The 24,106-nt window shown below is 35.0% G+C and overlaps 1 protein-coding gene across 2 annotated transcripts in view; it reads left to right on the forward strand.

Annotated features, from left to right (window-relative positions):
* LOC149078596 (plexin domain-containing protein 2-like) overlaps window positions 1-24,106 on the forward strand; it is a 42,971-nt gene that overhangs the window by 10,099 nt on the left and 8,766 nt on the right. For both annotated transcript variants that reach the window (XM_089240714.1, XM_089240715.1), the window contains exons 2-10: window positions 7,232-7,782; window positions 9,517-9,657; window positions 12,020-12,089; window positions 13,897-14,019; window positions 17,194-17,247; window positions 19,592-19,656; window positions 20,556-20,646; window positions 21,436-21,531; window positions 21,799-21,941. In XM_089240714.1, coding sequence (XP_089096840.1) covers window positions 7,232-7,782; window positions 9,517-9,657; window positions 12,020-12,089; window positions 13,897-14,019; window positions 17,194-17,247; window positions 19,592-19,656; window positions 20,556-20,646; window positions 21,436-21,531; window positions 21,799-21,941 — 1,334 coding nt within the window. The remainder of the gene's footprint in view (window positions 1-7,231; window positions 7,783-9,516; window positions 9,658-12,019; window positions 12,090-13,896; window positions 14,020-17,193; window positions 17,248-19,591; window positions 19,657-20,555; window positions 20,647-21,435; window positions 21,532-21,798; window positions 21,942-24,106) is intronic.

A 24,106-nucleotide genomic window follows, 5' to 3' on the forward strand; every position in this document is an offset into this window, starting at 1 on the left:
TGTTTCCTATCAAAAGACTAAACATTTCTTTTCAACTTTACCATAAAAGTTCGTGTTGCTCTGGCTGTCCCCACTCCCTTTGCTCATTGTTATTATTATTATTCGTCCCATTAGAAGGCCAATCAAAGTTAATGTGTCTGTTATAACTGAACCACAGCATTCAAAAAAGTGACGAGTGAGCATTCTTATCACCTTTCAATCATCCATAGGATTTTGAGTGGATTGCGATTGATTCATTCACTCTCATTCGATTTATTCGTTCAGCTGTGAAAGATATTCGTTGTATTTTTTTTTCGCCCCTCCAATGACATAACCAGTGTTTTTCGCAAAAGTGGTCCGCAGACATCGGAGGGATCGAGAGAGTCTGCTAAGGTTCCGTAGTATGTGTCTCGGAACAAAGCAGAAACACAACAAGCAACTATGGAATAGTGCACTGGGATTATAAGCGGATACAGACTCCTCGTACGGGGCGAATATCCACCTCTTCGCCAATGCCAATACTGCATTGTTTCTCAAAGTGTGCGTTGTGGCTCTTAAGGGCGTCGAAGCGAGGTGGAGAAATTATTTTGTGTACTTATTTATGCTTTGAAGTGGTACTTTTATATGGGAAAATATCTACTATAAGCTATTCTGGAGAGCTGCAGATGAACCATGAATTGGGCAAGGGGACCGCGGACTGACAAAAGTTTGAGAACCACTGCAATACCGTATTACTATTTTTTTACTAAACGAGATTGGGGGGGGGGGTGCGATCGCTCTAACACCCTCTCCGCGGACCCGCCTATGAATGGGGTATTCCTGTTTCCTCTTATTGTTTGAGGGTGGGAATAAAAGGGCTAATTCAAAAATACTGGTATAATTGGTTTTCTATGTGGGCAATATCGCCGTTTGTAGAACTCTGGAACGAATCAGAGAGGGATATACGGAGAGACAACGGTACAAGTACTGTACCGTGTTGTGTAATACCATATGAGTTCGTGCATCGCATCACAATGGTTCTCAGTGTGTGCGTTTTCGTCATTTTTTTACATACGTGCGCCGCTTCAGGCAGGGAATATTGATGTGCTCTACCCATACACCGGGCGCATAAAGAGCAATAATCTACTCGAATTTTACTCAACAATTTTTCTTTTTATGAGGACGTCGCAAATATACGATCACGGGACTAAAGAGCCGGCTGTCGAGAACCACTGCCGTATTGGTTCGCATAAGGCAGGGATTCTTGTCTCATGGGTCGCGACCCAAAGGCTTCGGAGATGGTCGTAAAAGGTTCATTTCAATCCACTAGTTTCACCGATTGTGAATCATTAATTTTCAATTTCAATGTAGACCCAGTGGTCGCACCGTTAAAAAAAAATGATTACGAACCACTGGCATAAGAAGTGGGGTGCTGGAAAATTTTCATTTTTGAGAAGGATGGCGCTAAGACATTAAGTTTGGGAAAAAATGATTCCAGATGGAAATAATCGTTTTTTCTTTTGGTACTTGTGCTCTTGTTGAACATCCATTGTTTCGAGTAATATGGAATCTGATTTATGTTGAATGGGTCGTTGCAAAGTTTGTAGTCCATCAGTTAGATCTCCTTGAAATAACCTTATGAGTGCCTTACTATCAGTGATATGCCATTAAGAAAGAATCAAAAGAGCTGTGCTGTATAACGTGCTTTTCGGCAAAACGAAGAAATTTAGCCTCGCTTTCAAGGCTCCGATAAACCAAATAAAGTTCTGTTGAAAAACTTGTTATCCATGAATATGATTCAAGTTATATTATACATAAAAACCTCAGCTTAAAAGTTTTAAATCGTTATTTGTCATGAAAGCTTCTGTTGCAATATGCATTCGGAAACTGGCCATTATCGTTCACCGAGAAATATACATAATATTATTCCGAACAAATGTTATGAAATAGCGTTGGTTTTTTTTATCTCGAATGTCTCGCCGTCATTGTTATGTCAGAGTTGGAAAAAGAAAACTAATAATCACTTAGTGGCCTTTTCCTTCCTTTTTTGTGATTCCAGTGAGCTGAAGGAGGACGTGAAATGATATCCAGTCAATGTCCTCATGTTACACACACTGTTTTTTTTTATTCTGAGTGCTCTTATCATAAGAATAGCTTTTATTATTATTTTTATTTTTTCACTCTAGCTTTTATGGTCTGTCTTACAAAACTGGAATCTGTGTGCTGGTAGGTTATTACTCAGTGATTGAATAATGCCTCCATTCCCTTGAAATATGAGGGATGCCAAACATTGTTTTTTTTTCTTGTTTTTGAGGGTAAGAAAAGGTGGAACTGATTGGCCCTATACATTTTTGTGGTAGTTTTGTTTGTCTTGTATAAATAAATATATTTTTTAATGTGTAGTCCGTTTTTCATTTCGATTGGTTTGAACTTGGCTTCAGTTCCGTTCAGGAATTCTAGGAACTACAAAGGCAAATGGTTTCAAGTTATAATAGTTGTCTGGAATGTGGATAGAGTTCGTATAGAAGAAATGGAGGAAATTGTAATTTTTTTTTTTTATCCATGGTTTTTGTGACGGTTAATCTTCATTTTAAAAAAATCGTGGGTTCTCTCTCTCTCTCGTTTGAAGATTTAATTTGGATCCATGGCAAGTGCTCTTAATAATGACCTATCACTTTTTAAGTGAAAGGTGGTGACGTTTTCCCCCTTCAAATAATTCTGATTATGTTCATATGAGACCACGCCTAACCAACGATTTGGTTTTACCGTAGAAGCTGACATTCTGTCGTCAGCTGTACCAGGTCAGCTTGGTGTCGGTTTTCCCACGAGGGAAAGGAAGTATCATCAATCGATTCACACCGAACTGCAAGTAAAATTGTGTCTCATGAAAGGTGTCCCCCTCCCGTCAAGCGGATTATACAAAATCTGGACGCCAGAAAAATGTTTCTGGAGCGGAACATTTTTTAAATCGAAAAATACAGGCTCAAAAAATGTTCCTTTCAACTTTTACAGAACTTCCTTTTTCCAGGAGACACCCCTCTTCCATGTTGGTGGATACGCCGATACAAATTCCGGAAATTTTGTGTTTTTTAATAACACGTTTTTTTTAATAATGTGTTAAAAACATTTGCCATATTTAGTAACCATATATAGAAAATTTTTAGCATCAATATTAATTTTTTGGGGGGGTCTCCTGGAATTTATCAAGCTCTGCTATTTCAAGGGTGCTCAACTTTTTCACGAGCGCGGGCCACTTCCCCGAAACGACTTTTTAATGGGCCACTTGAGTTGGTTTTTTTTTTACTGTTCGTGGGCCACAATGGGAAGTTAATGGATCATTTTCCCCCGGAAATAGCGCCACCCACAATCGGTTATCACAAATGCAGCATTTGAAATTGACGATCAGCAGTTGGGATGTCCATACTTTTTCCCTTGAAATCTTCATTCATTAAGGTCTCGTATTCGGTTTGACGTCGCATGCTACGTGCATAATTACCTACCATTTTGGTAAGCTTGATAAATTTTGTGAATTTATCGAGTTTGCCGGTAACGAATCGTCCATTAATAACTTTAAATTTACCGTAAAGTTTGCTCAGACTTCAGTCTAGGATGATTGATTCAGTCAGAGATGTTAATTATGTTTAACACATTGAGATAAATGTGAAAAAAAAGCTAACATTACAATGCTGATAATAATTTATACGTTTTTATCCTTATAACATTTATTTTAATTTCATTTAATTTTTATGGCAAAATATGCGTATTGCACCCATCACGTACAGAAGAAACTGATAAGTGGTTGAAATTTGAATGATATTTCCGTTATGACTGCTTTCCTATTTACCATACTTACCAACGTTAATCGGGAATTATGTGTAATCACCAGTAAAAGCGATAAATGTAGGAAATTTTATCAAGCTTACCGAGACGATTGGTAATTATACATATTTATCGATTTATCACATCCGGGGGTGTTGCAGTAAAAAACAAACATATCCATACTTAGTCATCCGATATGATTCGAATCAAAGATCCCTGCTACCCTCCATGAAAAGGGGCTATGCTATATATGTTATGGTGAAAGTGATAGAAAGCTTTTATTATATGAATAATCATCGGCCATTTCGGTAAGTTTGATAAATTTTGCTCGTATACCGTGAGTCTATCACATTTGTAGGTCATTATGCATAATTGTCAAACCATGGTTAATGCGATAAATGAGTCGTCGTTGTGTTTACATTATGTATGTAAGTGAAGCTAACATTACAAGACTAACAATAATTTTTATAATATGCTTCATGTTTCTTTAAATTAATTGTCATGATGAATTGAAGTGGTGATGTACATGTATTGCATAGCTGCTTCGTGGTCAAATAACAATAATAGTGATCAGATAATACATCAGTATTAAAAATGGTCATCGCTTTTGTAATGTTGGCTTTTTCACGTACACCGAAGCATGTGAAAAAAACAAACGCAGCAGCAGGTTAATAATGATTTTTAATTTATGTACAATAATATTTCGGCCGATTAGAGCTTTATCTCACATATTTTGTGGGAGCAATTCAATTTTCTCTCAAGTTTTAAACTAATAAAAAATTTCAAATCTACAAGTTCCCATAATATGAAAAAAAATTTTAATTACGACTCATCGATCATGATATTTATGGATTGAAAATTGGAGAATTATGCATAATCACTGGTAAATGTGATAAATGTAACAAAATTTATCAAACTTTATTGAAATAATATTTTATCACTATTATCAACATATATGTGCTGTATATAGACTCTAACACTGTTTTCAACTCTCCCACACAACCTTCAGATAACTTTTCGATAACTTGAAAAGTCTGACAAATTCCTTATTTCGAAATAAAAATGCATTATTAATTTTTTTTTTTTCCATTTTTTAAAATATGAATCATAAAAAAAACTTCTATTAAAGAAAGAATTTAAGTTATCTCGCATAGAAGAAAAAAATTGTTTACTAAGAATCAAGCTAAGAAGTGGGTAGCCTTGGTTCTTAACTCGATTCTTAACTATGGAACAAAAACGATTCTTAGTTAAGAATGTGGTAGTAAAATTCCTTCTTAATTCTTAACTAAAGATCAAATCCATTGTTGAGAAGCGGATTCTTATTAAGAATCAGAAGGTGGTACATCCCGATTGCTATGTAGTCGTCTTTTTTCCTTTCTCCGTCGTTATGGAGTGACCACCTTCCGTAAAAGATACAAGTGGCATTGTCTTGACTCGATAAACAGAGAAATGAAGCAACCTTCACTTTGAAATCCTTGCCTCCTTTGAAAGAAATATCTGTTTTGATTGGCGATTTTCGTCCTCTAAACTCTTCTAAAACATTCTCGTCACGCGTACTGAAGAAGAATGTGCTATCGGAATCGCGAGTACGTTCTCGTGAATTGACTCGATCTTAGGAAGATAATATCTTTCTCCGCCTCGTTATCTATTGCTTGCTTCTAGACGATTTCTGTGATGAACTTACGTTTGTTTAAAATAAAAATATAGTTCTTATCTGTCCTTTCTTGTTTAATTTTTGCGTTCTGAAGATATCTTGATATCGTATGAGTGCTTGATATCGTTGTCGTCGTTTATCATTCGTGGGCTCTCTAGTAGCTCAATTATGAATGAAGGCGAACAAATTTGCTATCTCCACTTGAGATTTATTATATTAGAATTCATATTCCCAACAATATATAATATAATATGAAGTGGATTTCAAGGCTAGTAGCTATTACTTAACTCTAAAAAATTCCATGATGCTCCTTTAATCTTGGAGGTTGAAGAGGGAAAGAGGAAAAATTATACCTCTACAAATTTCTAATGATTTTGCTGAGTAACTTCACTTTTTCAATTTATTGGTGGTTTAGGGTTCCCTAGATTTTCCAAAATTATATTGAATTGTGAAATCCGGTAAATTGGAGTTGTGATGATGATGCTATGCTTTTTTTAATGTATTCAATGTAAATCACTGCAGTTTTTAGAGGAGGCGAACTATCAGAGACCACAAGCGATTATTAACCGTTTAAGTTGTTTTTAAAATTCTTTTGATCAGCATTATAACTGCCACAGTGGAAGTCACTAAACCTTTTGTAAATTGCCATCTATTTTCAAGAAGATTATATATTTCCTGATTTCGTTGAGCTCTTTCCCCCCCCCCCCCCCACAACGAAAATAATAAAATACACCCTCTCTCCTGTTACCGGGCTTTGAACAAAAGCTGACACCACTGGCATTTGATTCACTGGTTGGGAGAGGGGGGGGTGTGAATGGAATTTAAAAATTCTCAATGTTCGAAAATCACTCTACTAGTTTTGAGAGTACAGTGTGTCACAAAATAAAGTTTCAAATTTTAAACGGTCTCCCTGTCCTCCAACTTTCAATTAGAGAATTATTTCCCTGTCTCTCCTGAGACCAACAAAAAAAATTTCAAGTTCCTTAGTGCGATATTCGAATTAAAAAATCAGAGAAAAGTTGGGAAAGCATTATGAATTAAACGAACAATGATCCTTTCCTTCATTCATTCTGATTTTTCCCAACTTTTCTCCCATTTTCAAATTCAAATTATCTTAACAAATATTGCACTTGATAATGTAGAGTTATTTTTGATGGTATTAGGAGATACAGGACAACAACTTTCTAATTGGAAGTTAGAGGATGGGGGACCGTTTAAAAATTTAGATCTTTTAATTTTATGACATGTATTTTCACTGCTCAGTGATTCCTGAACACATTTTGACATTTTTTTTTAAATTAGAACCTCACCTCTATCACGAATGACTGAAGAGATAAAGGCAGAATTATAATACATACAGGACAGACACCCTGTATAAGAAATGTATAACAATCTTTACAAATTTTGATAATTTTTGTTATTATTATTAAGCTTGTGTCATATATTACAATTCATACCACTGTTATTTTCAAAGGTACAAAAATTTCTTGTTTATATATAATAAAAGTTTTAATATAAAGTTTTACACAGCTTACAACACATCTAAGAAATAAATTTGTCTTTTTATGTCAAGGCAAATTTCAGAAAGTTGGTATCTCTTTGGTGTAGTGGTTAGTGTACTTGTCCCAATTACAAGAGAGCCTGGGTTCGGTTCCCAGCAGAGGCAACAAACTTTTTTTTCCTAAGTTTTTCTCTGCATAATATTTAGAAAGTATTTTTCATTGATAGGTCTTTGATGTATTTTGAAAAATAAAAACTGGTAATGATCTTTAATAGTTTTTCTTTCATTTTATCCACTAGATTCAGAACTTTATGAAGCTAGCCCAAAAAAGCAGCAAAATGAAAACTTTTTGGACTTTGTACGGATAGGATTTTTAAATAACACTGATCTCATAAAATCGGTATATCATTTGCATAAGAGGGATGCACCTGATCAATCTCCATCGCCTTCGCCACCTATTAAGAAAGCGAGCCAGAATGAGAAGAAAACATCAACGAAGAGTCTCCCCCTCAGTGATATAGACTTAAAAGCAGGTGTGGATGATTCAAGCAAAACCTTAGTTTCTAATATAACATCTTCTGGTACAAATCTGACTGATTTGAATACAACAGTTTCTACCAAGAAGATTGTTAAGGAGAAAAGTGGTTTATTCACCAGCAGCAGTACATCAGTAACTCCTACCATTACCAGCACTACTACTCCTCCTCCTACATCTTCAATTGCCAGTTCGTCTACTACTTCAGCTTCTGCACCAGCTTCTTCTTCTTCACCAAAGTACAGCTCAACTTTAGAGTCAACAACAGTGACAGAGTTGATGCCAACAAAACCTTCAAATATAACAAACACTACTGTAAGTTTATTTGAATTTTGTATGTAATGAAACCTCACTGCAACAGTACTCAATATTATGATATATCTTTCTATAATAATTTTTTTTTTCAAGAGACGTTGAAACTGCTACCATGATATTTTTTTTATGCCTTGCTCAGATCGCCTTCAATAAACATGTGACTTGTTTTTGTTCTTCGGACAACGTCTAATAACATTGATATTCATTGAAGCTGCGGTGTTGCTGCTATGCAATGTGTTAACACCTTTACAGAGATAGAATTCTACTGAATTTCATTAATAAACAAATTATAATTTTTGAGTCAATGAATGCTGTCGCTGTGGGGATCGTGCTGGACTCTCATGATGAGGATCCAGGCTCAAATGCTGTTTGCGGCATGATAGTGATCAGCTAAAATTGGTTTTATACAGTTTTCTAACTTCAATAAACGAATACAAGCTGGTCTATCATTTGAAAAAGTCCCTCAGCAGAGAGCAGACCTTTAACACACTACTTACGTCCCATGAAAACTACTTTATTTTGTGTTTCAACTTGAAAATATGGGAAAAAATTGGTGTGACGAGCAGATCGTCACATCCCAGTTCAATTGATCATCACGAGACAACCCAAAACGACAAGAGTCAAAATATGAACTCAAAATCATTTCTTTCATTTACACAAAAACAATTAAATTTTTTATCATTTTTATAATTTACAAATTTAGATTGACAATTAATATTCATAGCAAGTCACCTCACTCCTGTACTTTATTCATCCATCAATGATCATGTTCTTCATGATGTCTGGTCAGTTTCCATGTGGGCACCTTTTCTTACTTGAGATCCCCAAAGCAGAATGTTTAGCACTGTTCTGAGACGAGCCCTCAACTGACTGGAAATGTTATGCGGTAAAAATCCCCATACATGAATAGTGGTTTTTTTTTTTTGTACTTTTCTTAAAATTCTCGTAAATTGTTCTGCAGTAGCGCTAATTGTTCATTTGATTTTGGCACATTCTTCTTTGGGGCTTCAGATTCCCCTATGGAGTCAAAGAAACAACCAGTGAAACAAGTAGATGGTAAAAGAGGGAGTGAGAGAGAAATGATCTTGCACTGCTGCTTTTTAAACTATCTACTGTAGGAACAGCCGAATGACAGGGACCACTTGCTCATAGCGAAGACCAATCCATTTACTATATGCCATAACTTACATATCCTATGTATTTCTTTCCTTTCTTTGGAAATACCCAGTGGCAACAACAATCTGGACAGCATATTGTTTCAAGGCAAACAAACAGTCAGCTGGACGTCTCTTGACAATGATGTTATCTGTTGCACTAGGTATACGTGCGACACCATGTCTGGCAGTTTCAGACTGATCATTCGATGGCTTCCATGGGAAAGTTAAAATAGAAAGAATTAATGATAAATATTTATTTTTCAACTTATTCATGGAGGCTGGTTCTTCTCCATCTGCGGTGGGTCCATACTGTTAGTAGTAGCACCAGTATAACACAAACAAGCATAACTCTGACAACATAAATACCTTAGGAGCCAAGCATACACGCACACTCAACACATTCCTACATGTACCAATTTGTTAGAAATTCTGCAGAGGAATACTTATGAGATGCATTTTCTGGGGGTACCAACAAATGTCAATTAGTCAAGATATATCAACAACAGCATATAAATTCAGCAGTGTGTAATGATAATGATGCTTCCTTCCTCTAAATATACCTGTTGATATTTTTCAGGTGGACAATCATGTGTACTACAATTCTTCATTTTACTTGGAAGAGAAAGATGCAATGGCTTTTTGGGTTGATTTCGATGAGGTTCCTAGAGACAAAGTTGTGATGCATGACATGCTGTCTGACTCACATCGAAGAGCTGCAGTAAGTATGGTACAAAAATATTGCCTATTTAACCGATGCATTTTTGAAAACTTTTATATTCATTTTTCTATCTAGTCAAGAAGTTTGTCTTCCTATGATTGATCAATAATTTCTTGTATGTAATTAATAACTTCAAATTAATTACCTCCAAATTAATATTAATTAAACTGAATTTATTAACTTTACCTTATGTCCAATGACTTAGCCTAATATATATCTTATTCTTCATAACTTCAAATGTACTTTGGACCTTTCTTGCATCTGCCAAGCTTTCGAGCAAGTTTCTATAATAAAATACTCTGGCTTATATATTGATCAAGATCTGAAACGGAAATCTCATATCAAATTCCTTAAATGTGAACTAAGAATACCTTTATGAATTTTACTACCTTGAATGTTTTGTTAGAGTCCATCCTTTTTATTAACTCTGTACCATTCTATTTTTCACTCTCATTTACTTTACGTTCTTTCAATCAGGCCAGTCACTAGGGTTTAAGCTACTGTCACATTTTTCGCAAAATGCAAAAGAAAATCTTAGATTGCGAAAGAAGTAGTAGCCACTTTCGCAAAAATGCGTGCAGGAGGAACGAAACTAGAAGACATCCAACCATAAATCATTAGCATTGTAGCATTTTGCTAAAGCTTTTCCCCCCATTTTCGCGTTTTTGCTAAAGGAATTTTTTATCTAGCTTAAACCCTGCCAGTCACTATTCAAAGGTCCGTCGAGATCTTTTTTTATAAGGTCCTGTTTTTGTGAAAGTTTTCCTTAATTTTGTGAGAAGCAAAATAATCTAGTTAATTCATCGCAAAAGAAATGAAATGAAAAATTTATGATTTCATTGATTTGTATTTTGTTAAGGGTACATTTTTCAGATCTAGATTTTTGTGAAGGGCCTTTTTTTCAGATCTGGAATCTTATGGAGGGTCCAGAAAATGGACCCAAATTTTGATTGTATATTAGTAATATTAAACCAGTTATTTCACTTCAAAAAAACAATCATTTGACTTGTTTTATTAGAGGCCATTCAAATATTACGTAAGCAATTTTTTTGAAATTTTTGACCCCCCCCCCCCCCCGTCAGCAAAACTCTAACCCCCTCCCCCCTTTTAGCAAAATTTCGTCATCACTGCCCCCACCTCCTAACGTATATTGGTGGGATCAGAAACGTATGCGGGTGGGACACATGGGGGGGGGCTCGTGTGGCCCCCCCCCCCACAAACGAAAAAAAAAAATTTATGCAAAAAATATGTTTTTAAAAATTTAAATCTCAGAAAATACCTTCATATGTTATTATAATCAATTTCTGTTAATTTAAATTCTATTTGAAGGGTAATAACTAAAAATTTATCTTTAAGAAATTCATTGCGACCCTTTAAGCCTAAAAGGGTGAGATAAAGCAGACCAAATGTGGCCCTGAAGGTTATCTGATGGGGCTTGCCCCCTCAAACACAATTTTCTAAAAATGAACTAAGCGGCACATTTACAGATTGTTTAAATGACCCATGGCACAATTCCAGAACATTTAAGTGGCCCGTGACACATTTTCAGATCACGTTCACATTGAAAGATCACCTAAGTAACCTGCGACACAGTTACAGAACACTTAAATGATCTGTGGTACATTTAGAGATCCCTTGAGTGACATGTGGCACAATTTTAGAGCACTTAAGCGACCCTCAGTGGGGTTCTACATATCACTCAAGTTACCCACGGAACATTCCCGATTACTTAAGTGATTCGTGGCATAATTATGGATCACTTGAGTGGTGCATGGCACAGTTCCAGAGCACTTAACAGTGGCCCAGAAACATTTCCAGAGCACTTGAAGGATCTGTGAAACATTTAGAGATCATTAAAGTGACTTTGTAGTGGACTTATCAATAGGTGAAATGTTAGTTCAGGTGCCCAATAACTATCTAAAGGTTTTTTCCGTTTTTGTCGCACCGAATAAGATGCCATTAAGAATGTTTCATATCTTCATAAAGGGTGGTTGATGACTTAAGCATCATCCAAATATGGGGAATATCTTTTTTTTGTGTGTGCATGAAAGGCCTACATATAAGACATGTATGATATTTAAGATTTTTTTTAGCAGTAATCACATTTTTTTTAAAATTAGGTCTCATAATATGTGTTGTAGAAAATTCTCTGGTATGATGAGCAATGAATAGTTCAATTTGGCTCTTTATCTAATGTAAAATTCTATGATAGTTTGAATTTTAATGGTATTTTTACCCTAGAAATTATCATCATCAACTTAATGAAATTTCATATTTCATTAAAAAAATTGTTTGGAATAATCATGTATCCTTGATTTTCCCAATCACTCAAAAAAATTATTTTCTACCTTATGCTTTTCAGACAGTCACATTATCATTTGATTTTCCATTTTATGGGCATCCTCTTCGAAATATTACCATTGCTACAGGAGGTAAGAATTCACATGCAACTTTAATTAAAGTTGATGGTTACTTACTTTGTCATTCATGCATTTAATTAAGATCATCACATGGCAAAAAAATGCAATACTATTAGTGCAATAAAGCCTCCCATAATGGCCATCTCCGAACAACGGTAACCTCTGAACAACAGCCACATTTTCTTGGAACAGAACACACCCCATTGGATTGACATTAAGGTTAACCTTAGTGCAACGATTTTCCAAATAATTGTCTTTTTTGGGGAACTAAAATGAAAGGGGGGAAAAAATATCACATATAGGAAAATAACTCGAAAGATTTGCTTTTTTTTTTAAGGAGTTTTTCCTTCCTTGAGTTTAAATATAAAAATAATTATGAGTTCTTTCTTACATCAGGGATTTCTAAAATGAGGTCCGCAGACCCAGGAGGTTCCTCAAGTAGATGTTAACGGGTGCACTATATAGATGCGTGTGTGTCAAAAGAAACAAATAATTTAAAGTTTGAATTCCGCAAGTGGCTGTGTCATAGACCAGAGAGTCTTTGTTTTCCACGCTGTTTAACCAAGGGTGCCCAAGAAAGCAGTAATTGAAAATCTGCCCCAAATAACAACAGAAATAGTTGATTGCTATGTTGACATGAAAAATACATGTCCCAAGAAAGAAGGATTGCTGCGCAGCTGCACGCATTTTCCTTCATGAAATTTTTGAATGAAATTAACAATAGAAAATCAAAAATAAAGTTCTTCATGTAAAATTTGGGATCTTCAATGCAAAAGAAATGTCATGTGCTACAGCTTCTTCTAATTATATCATGAATTGTTATAATTTTACAAGCAATCAAAAATTTGATATGCATTTCAGAAATACTGAACCTGCTAACAATGGTAACTCCCAATAACTGTCATATTTGTCAGTGCCATTAGTGGCCATTGTTGGGAGGTTTCAATTGTACTTTAAAAACTAGCTGTTTGTTATTAACGGCAATTTCATATGTGATATTGAATGTAGATATAGTTGATATAGTAATTTGGTATAGTGATATAGGAATTTTTCTTCTCAAATTCTGTAGAGGAATATGTATGAGGTGCGTGTACGGTTTAATAGTAGTACATCTGCTAATTGATATTTACTTTATATTATGCCTGATGGGTTTTGAGCAAAGTTTGAAATACAATGTTTGCATTGAATCCTTTAAGCGATTTCCTTAAGATATATTGTCTCTTTAAAATCCTCTTATTTTAGGATTGACTATATATGAGCCTAGATATTTTATAAAGTTGGTTTCTCAAAGGAACGCTTTTCCCTATAACTTTAGTTTGCACCTGCTGAAAATCAGAAGAAAGCCTACTTCATCATAAAAGATATGAAATTTTTTGATGAGAAACTCAGAGATTTTTCTGCTGTGCCTCTTAAAGGGAAAAATCAACAACATATGTATAAACACATCAATGTACTTACAAAATAGTGTTTGTATAATGATGGATTATTATGCATTAAGCATATCATAAATAAACATTTTATAGAAAGCTAAATAGTGATTCATATTTTGTCTGTGACATGTGTAATGCATATTTCATAAATGCAGTTTGTTCAGTACACATACAAATTTTCATGACTGGCGCTCTTCTGTGTAAAGCCCAATGTTATTAGCCCTTTCCACTTTACAGCAATAACTTGCTATCCAGTGGGAGGCCAGGATTGGGTTTAGGTGTTTCGATTTTGGCTAGCATTGTTGTGACTATTTGTGAGCCATATTAAAAACATGAAATTTAAATCTTGATCACATGCATAAATATACTTCTTTAAAAATTAATTGTAGGGTTTTTGTATATGGGAGCCTACATGCACAGCTGGCTTGCTGCAACTCAATATGTGGCACCTCTCATGGCTAATTTTGACACAAGCTTGAGTAACGAGTCCACTGTGAGATACTTTGATAATGGTGAGTATTGTACTTTTTTAAGTTCATGTGAAATAAAACTGATCATTGACTTTATTTACTTGCTGGGTCTTTACTGTAGATACTTTTATAGCATTACTAGAAAAATACCCAGCGTTGCATGGGTTTTCTTCAATTGAAGCAGAGGATTGAAAAAGTGACAAACCATTATAAAGGAATAAACTGTCATACATAATACAGGAAGCATCAAAGGAGTTACAAACCATTGTAATGGCATATGCACTTCTGAAACACATTGTTTGGGAACCACAATAACTGAAGTAAACATTCCAAAAGTGATTAGTGGGGCCCAAGAACCATTGTTGCCTGACGGTTTTTTGCTGATTTCGGGCATTTGCCCTGCTCTGATGAACTTTTGAAGTAGCATATGGTTCAATCCCAGTCCTGCGGGTGTACCACATTTTGTTCTTAATAAGAATGCAATTCTTAACTACAGATTTGATTTTTAGTTAAGAATCAATTTTTGCTATCACATTCTTAACTAAGAATCGTTTTCCTTCCATAGTTAAGAATCGTGGGACCCTTACTTCTTAGCTCGATTCGTAGTAGACAATATTTTTCTTCCATATGGGAGATAATGTAACTTCTTTCTTTAATAGAAGTTTTTTTTATGTTTCGTATTTACGATCATATTTTAAAACATTAAAAAGGTATTTAACATGTGAATTTTTATTGCAGAATAAGGAATTTATTTGTCCAACTTTTTAAAAGTTATCGAAAGGTGTGAGAGGGTGGAAAAAATTGTTGGAGTCTATACAACACATATATACATTATGTTGGTAATGATGAAATATCAGATCATTGGAATAAAGTTTGATAAAATTTGCTACATTCATCAAATTTAACAGTGATTATGCATAGTTCTCGAATTTTCAATCCATAAATATCATGATCGATGGGTTGTAAATACTTCAAATTTTTTATATTATGGGAACTTGTAGATTTGACAATTTTTCTGTGTAAAAAGTGAGAGAAAATTGTATTTTTCACACAAAATATGTGAGAAGCTCTAATTGGACAAAATGTAATTGCACATGAATATAAAAATCTTTATTAACCTGCTGCTGCATTTGTTTTCTTCCACGCACTTTAATGTATGTAAAAAAACCAACATTATAGAAGCGATGTAAGTTTTTACTATTACTGTGTAATATCTGATCACTATTATTTTTTCATTTGACCACGAAGCAGCTATGCGATGCATGTACAGTACCATGCACATTTTGCCATGAAAACTAATTTAAGTAAACAAGAAGCATATTATAAAAATTATTGTTAGTCTTGTAATGTCAGCTTTACTTGCATACATAATGTAAACATAACAGACTTAGTTATCGCATTAACCATAGATTGACGATTATGCATAATGCCCTACAAATGTGATAGATCTGCAGTAATGTGAGCGAAATTTATCAACCTTACTGAAGTAGCCGATGATTATCTACTTCCACTCTTTGTGGAAGGGGGTGGGCAATGTGCTCCATCCCGATGGACATGGGAAGAATCTTTGATTTGAATCATATTTGATGATTAAGTATGAATATGTTTTGGTTTTTTACAGCAACATGGTTCAAAAAGCATTATGTATTTATCATTTTTTCGCAACCATGTTCACATTTCCTTGAATGAACTCAACCATTTTTTCAGACTAGCGTCATTGTAAAATTTATTTTCCTCTTTCTACATCTTGTCAACAACATGTTAATTTTTAGCTGGGTACTGATTGCTCAGTGGCAAAATTCCACAAAAGGGAAATTTTATGGCCCGTCCATCTTCACGTGACCTTAACAATTGCCTTTAACAATCACATCGTGGTTGCATTTGGAGCTCAATGATTCTGAAGGCGCTTCTTATGAATCAATTCTTACGTATGGATGATTGGTTATTAAGAATCAAAAGGTGGTATGGCTCCTGTTTAGTATATATGCAAAATTTGGCGACAATATGTCTAAAATTATAGATTTGTATAAAGGACATACATGCACACACTTTCACATTTATATATAATATATATAATCCATTATCATAGCTGCCAACTTTTGAAAATGAAAATTCGGGAGATTTTCGCGCAAACTCGTATTTTATGCTAAAACCACTCCCTAATAAATACAATAGGGATTTTGCAAACATAAAAGTTAAAGCGTAGAGAATAAAATCCCTACTCAAAAACTGAAGTCAAATTAAAATAGGGATTTTACACACATGGAAGTTAAACCCTTGGGAATAAAATTCCTACGCAAAAAACAAGTGAAATTGGAGGCCAAAACTTCAATGATGTAAAAATAAATATTGTGTTCAATCAGAAACGCTGTGAACAAACATTCTGAGCGAATGACCCAAAATCATCGGAAGATGAAGGAAAACATTGTCAATTTTTGAAGAACACTGACTTTGTGACACTTGCTTGATGGTTTTTTTTTCATTTCACGAGTGATGATGGCAGCATTTCCATGACCGATGTTTATGTCCGTAACACAACTTGTACAAAAAGGAAAAGTCAGCGCTCTTCTGGAACATTTGATGAAAGGAAATTCATCGGAATAAGTATCTTTAAAATTGATTAAATATGTTTTTGCTTATCAGTATTCATGCTTTGTTATATCGCATGTATGTAACTTAAACAAAAGAAATTTTGACCATATGCGCGTCACTATAATCTTCAATTATTATCCGGGACTATTGGCTGCTAAGCCATTTCCCTGCAGGATAAGACAAACAACTTTCTTGTTACCATCAGAGGGTTTGTAAAACTTCCTTAAAAAGGGAATTTCCCCATTTACGACGTGTGACGTCATTTCGAAAGGAAAAAAAAAAAAGCTTCATGCTCCACAAGAAATTCCTTAGGGATTGTTTTCATAAGCGGGGATTTTTTTAAATGGAGTAGGGAATTTTTAGGGACAATTAGGGATTTGTGATTTTTGTAAAAATTCGGAAGATTTAAGAACTTTTCGGGAGGTCGAGCGATGAAGCTAAAATTCGGGAGACTTGGCAGCTATGCATTATATGTGTTGTGTAAATAGAGTTTTCTATGAGAAGTTATTTGATAAACAATTGTGTGAAAAACCAATTCATTTCAATATGAAATGAAATCTTTTGTACATTTTATGAATTTTTTGCCTCTAAAGAATCTCATAAAAATTATGTTCTCAATATTAGGTACCGCCTTTGTAATAGAATGGAATGAAGTGGCTCTCCAAGATGGTAAACATAGTGAGTTTTAGATCTGTACCATTCTTAAATATTCTATTGAAATACTTATTGATTCAATATGTATAGTATAAGTATAAAACAAACTTAAGTATAGAAAATTTTGTCCCCGCACGCACGCACACGCAGTGAGGTTGACCCTCTAAAAAATTTCGGGAATTATTATCAAAAGGATATTATTATCATGGATTCAGGAAGGGAAAGCCATGTGTAACCAACCTACTTGGCTCCTATGATCATGTGTCTACGACTTTGGAAAAAGGCAAAAACATTGATATTGTTTTATTTTGAGATTTCCAGAAGGCATTCGATTAGGTCAGAAATAGTAAACTCTTTATGTGTTTACGTGAGATAGGGATTGGAGGCAACTTACTGAATTGGATGGAATCATGGTTAAGAGATATGTCAGAGCACGTTATGGTGAACAAGGAATTCTCTGATTGGACAAGTGTCACAAATGGAGTTCCTCAAGGAGGTACCCTTGGCCTTATACTTTTTTCACTTTTTATCAATGAACTTGATCAGGCTATCGATGGGATTGTTAGCAAATTCACAGATGATGTGAAGCTAATGGGGTAGTTGGGAATCAAAGCAATAGGGAGTTGTTTTAAACCAACTTAAACAGGATTGCAGCATGGGCAAATGAATGGAGCATGACGTTTAGCATTGACAAGTGCATGGTCACTCCTTTTGGTTAGAACAACCCCCATTTTACATGATTTGAGTGGTGTTATTATTCCAGATGCAGCTAAGACCACCAATCTGGATATTTTTACTGACAAGGAGCTTAGGTTTCCTGAAAACTGTTAGCAGTGGTCAAAAAGTGAACAGAAAACTCGGTTTCATACTTAAAAAAAGGTCTTCACATTCTCCTACAATGATTCTTTCACTTTTCACGTTCTTAGTTCGTCCTGGACTGGAGTATGTTGTAAGGGTTTGGAGCCTTACCCTTTACCTACAGAGGAATATGGACTTGGTTGAGGGGATGCAGAGAAGAGCTCTGGTTTGCACGCAAGGCTTGAGCTATGGAGAGAGACTTGACTTCTTCAATATGTTAACATTGGAAGAATGCAGGTGTCTGGGTGTGAGATCAAAGTTTTTAACATTTTCAATGGGATGAATAGGATGTACCCTAAATTATTAATGCACCATCAATCGTCTACTTCTTCGACAAGGGTACATCTGTATCTATTGGCATGGAATTTTTTTCTAATAGGGTTGTAAACAAATGGAATAGCTTACCCCTGTGGTCATGAATTCAAACACAATTGGCATGTTTAAAAAAAAATACAATAAACATGTTGGGGGAAATCAAGAAGCTATCTATACTTAGAATAAGACAACCACGAATTATTTTTTATGTGGGTATTGTATTATATTTCATCATGTATATAGTCTTTAGTTTTTATAATTGCATTTTTAATTGGGTTGCTTTATTTTAAAAATATATGATATCCATATTTGTTATGGCCAACTTTTTTTCAGCCACCTCATTGGGGATTTACCTGTTGTGGCCTTGTATTTGTATAAAAAATTCCAAATTATATAAAGCTTTTAGTTTAGCAGTTGATCGCATTAATTCTATCATTTCAAAAAAGTCGACCATGGTTTTTAAGTTTCACCAAGACAGTTTTGATTGAATAAATAATTGCTGCTCACCTTCCATTTTCACAAATGTTTAGCTGTGCTGGGAGCATCATCCCAGTTGAAGCATAAATGGCCTTGCTCCTCACTCCTGAATTTGTTCTAAATTGTTGCCTCCCAATCTGATCCTTTTTGTGTGGTTAAGAGTAGCCATTGTGTGGTCATGTGAGGATGAGGCTTCACATTGGGAAGACTGAGGCTTGATTGTGACCCCAAATCAGAATATGCTGAAAACTAAGCTGTAAGTTGAAGAACAATCAGTTCTGCATCAGAACAATCTCTGGAAGAATTGTAAGAAAATATTAAAAAAAACTATTATATGGGAATGTTTACAGCAGAGCATTTTCAGTCAGCTGTAGGCTTGTTGCAGAACAATGCAAAACATTCTGCTTTGGAGAATCTTAATAGCTGCACATTGACAGTTGGCTGTTTTCTGTGGTTTTCGAACTTCAAGGTGTGAATGCGAGCCAGTCTTTGCTTTAAAAAAAAAGTTTTTTCATACACTAGCAAGCACAGAAGTGGTAAAATTGATATATCTCAAATCTCAACTATTTTGATTTTCATTTGTAATTCTGTAGATAGATGGCAGCATTTGAAACATAAAATGCACACTCCTCAGATATTTTTTTTAGCTAATACAAAGCTATTTACGAATTTACTTTATTGTATAATTGGCTGATTGACAATCAATTTGTATTTCTAGGTGGACGGTTTTCGTTTCAAGCAATCCTTATGAAAAATGGCAATATTGTATTTGTGTACAACACTGTAAGTACTCCATATGTTACTTTATGTGTGATTTCTGTGAGGCAAAAAAATTGTGCTCTGTGGATCCTGTTTTAAAAGCATCTGCTTGAATCTTTGAATCCATATTTCAAAGATCCTTATTTCCCCCCCCCCTCCCATATTGAAATTTATGCAGTTAAGAAATTCTCTTTCAGTGTGTTCATAACATATTTAATAGAGGGGAGGGCATCTGCAATAGCACTGGACATTAATTTTTAACTTGCAGGGAATATTTTGCCTTTTCCTTATTGTCATATGAAAGCCAAATTATTTCTCTGACAGTCATATTTAAAAATATAAAATGCTGATGAAATCAATTTAAATGAACTTGTTGTAATTGGTGCTTTTCTGCATGATTCTTATAACATCAAAAATCAATGATATATTCTGTAATTTCATTTATATTCATGAATTTTGATTCCTTCCTAAAAGTTAATCAAATCACTGGAATCTTGTACCTCAAAACAAGCTTTCACTTATAAAATTATAGAGAATTCTGTAATTAATTTCAAATGCCATCTTTTCCAATTCTAATACTCACATAAAAGTCAGTTATCCTGGTTAGAGTGCTGTGTGCAGAATACAAATAGTTTCTCTTATAAGACACGTATATGGAGTATATGGTGGTGTCTGATAACACACTGGCAACTTTAACCTGTTCAAAGCATCTGAGTTATCATGTACCTAATTGGCTTTTTCTCTTGCATTTCATGCTGATTAGTGCCATATTTTCTCAACAGTTGGAATATTTTTAGCAAATATTTTTTGCAATCAATAGTACAAAAAAAAGAGGTAATTATGTGCATAATCATCACTATGTATAATAAAAACCAAGTTTGGATAGTCGAGTTGCATGATTTCCACCTTTGATTTTATTGCAGATACCAGTATCAGTGACAGAGATAGGCGATGAATATCATCCTGTTAAAGTTGGACTTTCTGATGCTTATGTTATTGACAGGGTGATATACTGTGAGTATTATTGTTGTACTAATTAAGCTAGGTGCAAACCATATACAGTGAAAATCCTATATAGTGGTACCCCTTTTTAACAATATTACTTTCTGTTCCTGATGCACTTTTCACAGTGTTCATATATTAAGTCTCACCACAGAGAGCGACAGGCCTGCAATGGTATAGATAATCAATCATTGCACTTCACTTGCTATTACTGAAATATAGATGGCAGCACTGAAAATCAGATGGATATGTACTCAGACTGTTAGGTAAACACACTCATACTTCCATCACAACTCACTCGGTAGTAAATTGCCCATATGGTGATAGACCAGAGTTGTGCTCAGTTTGAAAAAAAGAGTGTTAATATATTCAATCCCTAATGATAACTCCTTTATAATGATATATATGTTTCTCCAACCATTCAACTGTAGTTATATAGATGTTTCACGTATTGCAAATATGTTTTGCAAAGTGTGAAATTTTAAATTCAATTTTATTATAATGAAGTCTAATACAAATGAAAGCAAGTTCATAAACTGCTGTATGTGTTTCTAAGCACATCTGGTTAAAAACTACCAATACATAATTGCTCTTAATTATTAAGATATTTATGAATAATCATTTATTATTATATTTAATGGTAAAGCATAAGCATGATCAGATATTTCTGAATTGAAGTTTTGGTATTTATGCAACTCTTTTTGCTCAGTATTAATTTAAATTTGTGTTACTTTATATGTGTGGGGGGGGGGGGATTTTTTTTCTATCTGAAGAATTTTGACTCCTTGTATTTGTCTCTAGTTATACGGAGGAAAACGATTTATGAATATCATAGGATTGATATGAAAAGAGAAGAGATCGGAAACCATACCGCTATATATTTCACAGCATTAACAAGTATGTAACATTTAAGTTTATTTCCGAATTCAGAAAATATATTTATATCCTGAAATTGAATTATGTCATTTGTGTTATAAATTATATTTGAATCATGTAAAAATTGTTAAATGTGTTTTTATTGAAATTCCATGAATGGTAAATACAATAACTTAGGATGTGCTTAGTTTTTCCCCCATCAATATTACAGTCATGCAATTTTATTGCATCAGTGCTAAATAAAGTCTCCAGTGAACACTAATTGTTTTTGCTCATATTTTTTTTCAGCTTGTCTTTATTTCAAGAGTTGCAACTCTTGTATTGGTGCTGAAATCGAGCTTCATTGTATATGGTGTGAGTCTGCAAAAAGATGTTCTGATGGTCTTGACAGGCAGCGACAAGATTGGTTGCATCAACGATGTGATGTTGAGGTATAAATTATAAAATAATTTGACTGCATAAACAACATATAGTGGTTGCGCTGTTGACTCACTGTCCTCCATTACTGTGTTTTCATGTACATTTTTGTAGTCTTGCACTAGTCAACAAATTTAAACTTTTTCTGTATCTACATAGCAAAAGAGGTGTATTTACCCAATTTTGAGGTACTGAATTCAGTAAAAAAAAAATCATTTTTTCTCTCTATCACGTCACAATTCTTGGAAACACGGCTATCACAATAGCACAAACATACAATAATAGCTAATATTGACTAATTTTAATTAAATAAAAAAACAATTAGAATTTACAGATGTTTTCCTGTTAATTTATATGCAATAGCACTTGAATTAACAACATATTTCAGAAGTTTAATTTGCATTTGATTTGGAAAAATTAGATTACATGCTGCTTTTTTCAAGTAAGGTGCATCATCAGTCTCCCTCATTAAGAACAATATTGTTTCCCCCCTTCATTGAAGGATTCCAAGTCGTACATCTTCTAATTCCCTTTCCTTTGACATTTGTAATTCCATGTTATTAAATTAAACTGAAGAGCCAAAAAAAACTGGCACAGGCATGCGTATGCAAATAAAGAGATGGAACCAATCAGAGTACGGCGCTGCGGTCGGCAACACCTATATAACACAACAAGTGTCTGGCATAGTTGTTAGATCGGTTACTGCTGCTACAATGGCAGGTTATCGAGATTTAAGTGAGTTTGAACGTGGTGTTATAGTCGGCGCACGAGAGATGAGACATAGCATCTCCGAGGTAGCGATGAAATTTGGATTTTCACGTACGACCATTTCACAAGTGTACCGTGAATATCGGGAATCCGGTAAAAAATTAAATCTACGACATCGCTGCGGCCGGGAAAAGATCATGCAAGAACGGGACCAACGACGACTGACGAGAATCATTAAACGGGACAGACGTGCAACCCTTCCGCAAATTGCTGCAGATTTCAATGCTGGGACATCAACAAGTGTCAGTGTGCGAACCATTCAACGAAACATCATCGATATGGGCTTTCGGATCCGAAGGCCCACTCGTGTACCCTGATGACTGCACGACACAAAGCTTTACGCCTCGCCTGGGCCCTACGACACCGATATTGGACTGTTGAGGACTGGAAACACGTTGCCTGGTCTGACGAGTCTCGCTTCCAATTGCTTCGAGCTGATGGACGTGTACGGGTATGGAGACAACCTCATGAATCCATGGACCCTACATGTCAACAGGGGATTGTTCAAGCTGGTGGAGGCTCTGTGATGGTATAGGGCGTGTGCAGTTGGCGTGATATGGGACCCCTGATACGTCTAGATACGACTCTGACAGGTGACAGGTACGTAAGCATCCTGTCTGATCACCTGCACCCATTCATGTCCATTGTGCATTCCGACGGACTTGGACAATTTCAGCAGGACAATGCGACACCCCACACGTCCAGAATCACTAGAAAGTGGCTCCAGGAACACTCTTCTGACTTTAGACACTTCCGCTGGCCACCTAAGTCCCCATACATGAACATTATTGAACATATCTGTGATGCCTTGCAACGTGCTGTTCAGAAGAGATCTCCACCCCCTCTTACTCCTACGGATTTATGGACAGCCCTGCAGGATCCATGGTGTCAATTACCTCCAGCACTACTTCAGACATTAGTCGAGTCCATGACACGTTGTGTTGCGGCACTTCTGCATGCTCGTGGTGCCCTACACGATATTAGGCAGGTGGACCAGTTTTTTTGGCTCTTCAGTGTAGATTGTTGTATGTGCAATTTCAGAGTTTAGGATAGTTCGATTTAATTTCATAAATGTATTGCATCATTATAAAGAATACAAATTACACAAAAACCCTTCAAAAATATTTTTAAAAAATATAAATTACATAAAAAGTTCACATGTTAGCTTATTTTTAAGGCTAGATTCAGAACCTACACCCAAAAATCCAGGAGAATTCATGTATCACATGTCAGATACAAAATGCCTGTTGACTAGTGTTGTTATTCTAACACAGCCGTTACATGTTGCTTTTCTAAGATAGCCAATCTATTTTTCATTAATTAGAGATTGAAAAAAAAGCCTGGACCTCTGTATAATATCTATCATTTTTAATAGTTCCTGCAACACAGTTAATGTGGCTTGCATGTCCTT

This window comes from Pholcus phalangioides, unplaced genomic scaffold (genome assembly GCF_987345545.1).
Source record: "Pholcus phalangioides strain wild (caught in Gottingen) unplaced genomic scaffold, Ppha-v1.0 ptg000013l_1, whole genome shotgun sequence".
Lineage (NCBI taxonomy): Eukaryota > Metazoa > Arthropoda > Arachnida > Araneae > Pholcidae > Pholcus > Pholcus phalangioides.